This window comes from Limulus polyphemus, unplaced genomic scaffold (assembly GCF_000517525.1).
Source record: "Limulus polyphemus unplaced genomic scaffold, Limulus_polyphemus-2.1.2 Scaffold2422, whole genome shotgun sequence".
NCBI classification, from domain to species: Eukaryota; Metazoa; Arthropoda; class Merostomata; order Xiphosura; family Limulidae; genus Limulus; species Limulus polyphemus.
Window position 1 is genome coordinate 47714 of NW_013668032.1, and position 5357 is coordinate 53070.

At 31.3% G+C, this 5357-nt stretch overlaps 1 protein-coding gene across 1 annotated transcript in view; it reads right to left on the reverse strand.

Moving 5' to 3' along the window:
- Nucleotides 1–5357, reverse strand: part of LOC106466915 (trichohyalin-like) — a 33565-nt gene that overhangs the window by 7514 nt on the left and 20694 nt on the right. Inside the window, exons 12-13 of the mRNA XM_022394991.1 lie at nt 2634–2675; nt 110–202 (exon numbers count right to left, since the gene is read on the reverse strand). Of these exons, the coding sequence (XP_022250699.1) occupies nt 110–202; nt 2634–2675 (135 nt within the window). The remainder of the gene's footprint in view (nt 1–109; nt 203–2633; nt 2676–5357) is intronic.

The following is a 5357-nucleotide window of genomic DNA, read 5'->3' on the forward strand; positions in this document are numbered from 1 at the left end:
ACTTAAATTAAAGTTTTTCTTCATTACCCATTCAAGCCGTCTCCAAACATTATAAACCAATCCAGAGTCTCCTCCCACAGGCAATCTATTTTCTCTATTTAATAAATACCTGTGTCTCTGCTTCTTCGTCAAACGCATTCAGTTCCTCTTGCTTCTCCTCTACCATTTGTTGCACAGTATCAAAGTCTTCTTGAAGTCTCTTCTAGTCAGTGAGAACAAAAACTTATTTGAACTTTAAGAACAAAGATTATTTGATGTAATGGCTTGAACTTTACAATGAAACTTTGAGAGATTTGTGAAACATCAGACAATAGTAACAAGTTGATTTCCTTTTATGTAGCCCTAAATTGTTTTACCTTTAATTTATTGTTGTTGTTTTTTATAGTACTGAGGAATAACTATGATTACTGATATAACAGCTAGCTATATACTTTTAAAAACATATGACATTGGACTGTTTTAAGTGACATCGGAAATTAGCTCAGTTTCATTCGCAGTTGAAATCTCTACTTATAAACAGATGTAACTAACAAAAATTATGTAGTTTTAACCGGAACTGGTCATTATTCCTCAATAAATAAGAATAAAATCACTTTATGATAACTCAGAGCAAAAAATTAATGAAATTTAGGATATTTCGTACAACATTTATTAGTAATCAACTTTCCTACAATGGTAACAAGCACAGCAAGCAAGTTCAAAAACATGCAAATTAGACATACGTTACATGAACAAATACACATTTTTTTTTATCAACATAAATAGGGTAAAATGAAAACGAATTAAAAAATCAACAGTAACTTAACAACCATTTAATGTGCATTACTTAAAACAAAGGTGCATGACAACAGCCATAAAACAGCCTCTTTCTTAGATCCACTTGACCAGACGTTACTCTACAAAACTCTCGATAAGATACGAAAAATTTGGCAAATAATGCACATGTGCAGCCCAAACCTGCATTTTACTCGATAAAATCATGGTAGAGTATAAACATATCTGGTAATAATCAAAAATATACAATCTACTGACCAGAAAGACAGGTATTATATTTTGTCCCTTCAAAGAAATTCAGCAGAAACAGAAACGGATTGGGTTTTAATAAGCAGTTTTAGCAAAGAAAGAAATCGTGAAATATATCAGTCAAACAAAAGCAAAAATACCGGCAACTGAACAAAAAATGCTATTGTAGTGTAACATTAAAATGTGAAATACTGTTATCACTTTAATATGTAACATACGTTTTTATTCTGTCACTCCACTGACCTAATTAATAAACAACATTTCTACCTGTAAAATAACGTTTCAAAGCATAGAAATATCTTAAAACTTCCATCCTTCTACGTTGGTTCTCTATTTTTCAGAGGGTAGAGTAAGTTATATTAAAACAGTTTTTGAGCCATCACACCATTAACAGTCCATGTTGCCACATCCAGTCACACCCCACCTAATGGCCATACATTTAACAATAGTCCTATTGCATAGTTTTCAACTCAAAAGGCTCCATCATAAGGCTATCATGTTGAAAGCACACCATTCCTCCCTGCTAGCTTTCCAAAATCCATTTAGTGTATGTTGATGATGGTTTCCCAGCACCCATTTCAAAAGTCCGATTGTACAGAAATTTGTAAGTGGAAGCAAGCTGTGTACATGCGACTTGTAGTGCTTATCCAGACATCCTTTTTCATTATATTTTATAATGTTGCCTGAGGCATATAAACAGCTTTTGCCACTAACCTTTGCATTCATAGATTTTCACCTGTTAAAAGATGCCAGACTTTGCCTGTTATAGCTAGGGTACAAACTGTTCTAGAATTCTTTCTGGATGTTCCTGGTGCCCCAAGCTGATCCATATTCCTTTGTTTTTCCAATGTCATTAAGTACAAGAAATTTTCTTGTCTTGGAAATTCTAAACACTCAAACTGAGCACATATTTATGATCTAAGTTATGAATATTTCACATCTGAAAGGTACCCTTCCCAAAAGCTATCAATTTTCAGTGTCATTACACTATCTACTATATGCCAAACAATCTCAAAACGTAGTTCTGATACATTTTGTTCCACTGGTTGAGGTTGTCACATATTTGATATACATAATTAAAATAATTTTAATATATTGTATTCTACCCTGTAGTCAAAGAATTTTCAAAGCTTGTTTTTAAATGTCATTTTATTATTTTACTGTTCACTTATGAACAGTAGTACGCTTTAACTGTATTAACTTTGAATTTAAGCAAAACATTTTGTAATCACGAACTGCAATCCTCAAATATTCTACTGCATGCTACTTAGTTTGAGTAACAGCTTGAAGGAAAATATTTCAAACCACATAAAATGCAAGTTGTACCACATATATGCATTCATTTTGCCGAGAATTATATTTCATTAATCCTAAAACATCACATATACTTCAGATAATTCAGCAGTTCATAACACACTGAAGACATCTCTTCATGACTGTAGTTATAGTAGGAGAAACATAACATTTCTACAACATAAAACATGTATAATAAAAAGCAAAAACACTTATCAAGCAACTTATACCAAGGCAGAAGACAAAAAGCAAAGAAAAAAAGTTCCTTCACCATAAGAAAGAACACCCCAAACCAAAACATTGAATGTTGATCTTACCGATATATGGAGGCTGTGGTCCTCCAGGTTTTTACTTGCTAACTGTTGAATAAAAGGTAAGCACTAAATAAATTCAACTAAAACCATTTCCCAACATAGATGAATGGTGAATGAAATAAGTTGTTCATACCACACCAAAATCACGGAATAAAATTTTACTGACTGTAAAATCACTAAAGCATGACTTTCCATAAGCAATATCAAAGAATGGAACCAACTAATCTCACTATAATACTGCTGTAGATTTTAATGTGTTCTGATAAACAGATTAAATTGTGTGTTTTTAAAGCTTCAAATTTGCTTACATTAAAATTAATTTTGCATTTTTTGTTCAGTATAATTTGTACTTGAGAAGAAAAAAAATTAGCAGATTTCTGGTATCAATTCAGACTGTACAAGGACTTCTTAAAATTTACTTTGCAACTGTTTTCTTGGAAAAAAATTTCTGAAACAAACAATTAAGTTTTAAATAGTTTCATTGCCACGCCTTGTATTTCTCTAATTATAATAATGAAGATACATCTTAAACTTAACTCACATGCATTGTGAGTTACTAGCATACTTCAAATATGTGCTGAAGAGTTAAGGATGTATACACTGACTTAATACTGAAGCTGTACTGATGAGTTAAGAATGTATACACTGACTTAATATTGAAGCTGTACTGACAAGTTAAGAATGTATACACTGACTTAATATTGAAGCTGTGCTGAAGAATTAAGAATGTATACACTGATTTAATATTGAAGCTGTACTGAAGAGTTAAGAATGTATACACTGACTTAATACTGAAGCTGTGCTGATGAGTTAAGAATGTATACACTGACTTAATATTGAAGCTGTGCTGAAGAGTTAAGAATGTATACACTGACTTAATACTGAAGCTGTACTGATAAGTTAAGAATGTATACACTGACTTAATATTGAAGCTGTTTTTTCAGTTTAAGAATGTATACACTGACTTAATATTGAAGCTGTACTGAAGAATTAAGAATGTATACACTGACTTAATATTGATGCTGTACTGACGAATTAAGAATGTATAAACTGACTTAGTACTGAAGCTGTGCTGACGAATTAAGAATGTATAAACTGACTTAATACTGAAGCTGTACTGAAGAGTTAACAATGTATACAGACTTAATATTAAAACTGTATTGAAGAGTTAAGAATGTATACAGACTTAATATTGAAACTGTATTGAAGAGTTAAGAATGTATACACTGACTTAATATTGAAAAGTTGATTCTAACATTACCAGTAGATATTGTAATTGAATGGCGTGTATTTTAACAATGGTTATAATTAATAAATTTATCTTGTTATAGAATGCTACTCAAAAATAGGCCTAGTACTGATTTTTTGAAGATATTCACAAGACTTATGTTTATTGAATTTACACAAAATTTGTGTCCTTCAGGAGCTTTAAATTTACAGTTAATCAACAAAACTAGTTAGGTGCAAAAACTCTATGTACACACACACACCTATTTTATGGATTTTCATCTACACGTAACAACTTTTTATTGTTTGACATTAGGATAATACATATATATAAAACTGGCATTTAAAATATTGAATATATTAAGTCAATGGAAAAACCTTACCTTTCAAAGTGTTCTTCTTTTAAAAAACAGTAATAAAGAGCTCAGAAAACACTTATAATAAGTGCCATACAAGTATTGCAAGCTCAAAAGAAAGAATATTAGTGGTTAAAAACAATGAAGTGTTAATTGGTAAAAATTTTAATAAGTGTAAAATCCGATTCACAGAACAGTTTTTTTCAGTCCCCCCCCCCCCTTCACTTGGTGTCTACAGCTTGTGATTTTAAATTCATATTACTGATATGCAACACAGTTTACTGAATACTTTTTTAGTAAGCGTTCACAGACTACTGGTTACAAAATAACATTTCATAAAATATAAGGAAGGAAAGTATAACCCCCGATATAATTAGTTATTTAAAAACATATTTCAATTTAACAATGCAGTACTTAAACTACAATCCCTGCAATGAAGAGAGAGAGAGAACAGGAAACAGTCAATTAGCAAAAAAAAAATCTAATATGTAAAAAAACGTTCACACACAAGTATGGTAATAGAATGTACAGAGTGCCCAACCCCAGCTACAAGAATCACCCCATTTTGGACCCCTCTAAATTAAACAAAACATGGAAACAGGATGAAGGGTAAATTTATGCATGGTTTGATGAAATTAAAATAAGTATTCAGGTGTATGGATAGTTTGTGGTGAAATGTGGTTTATTAGTTTAAGTCAGATTAAGGATACGTGGATTGTGATTATTTCTTTTGATTCAAGTGCACTTGGCTAAAAATGCCTCATCCTCTAGTGTGCAGCATTTCTCAACATTTGCAATACCAGGGACTGGCTCACTGCCTCCCTAAACTGTTGCAGAGCACTAGAATGCAAGTACAAAGAAAAATCATTATGATATACATACGAATATTCTGCCAGTTTTTGTTTTTATGAAATACCAAGAACCAGCAAAGTGGTCGAGAAGCACGGCTTTAATGTATTCTTTACATTTCACTAAAGACTATCCATACAGTTGGATAATTATTCTAATTTTTGTTGTTGTTTTTTTTACAAAAACTTGTAATGCTTTCTGATAAAAGGATGAAAAGAAAAACCTCACAGATGAGTTTCAAAACTGCTCCTGAAGAACCAAAAAAAAAAATAAATATATATATATATATAATATA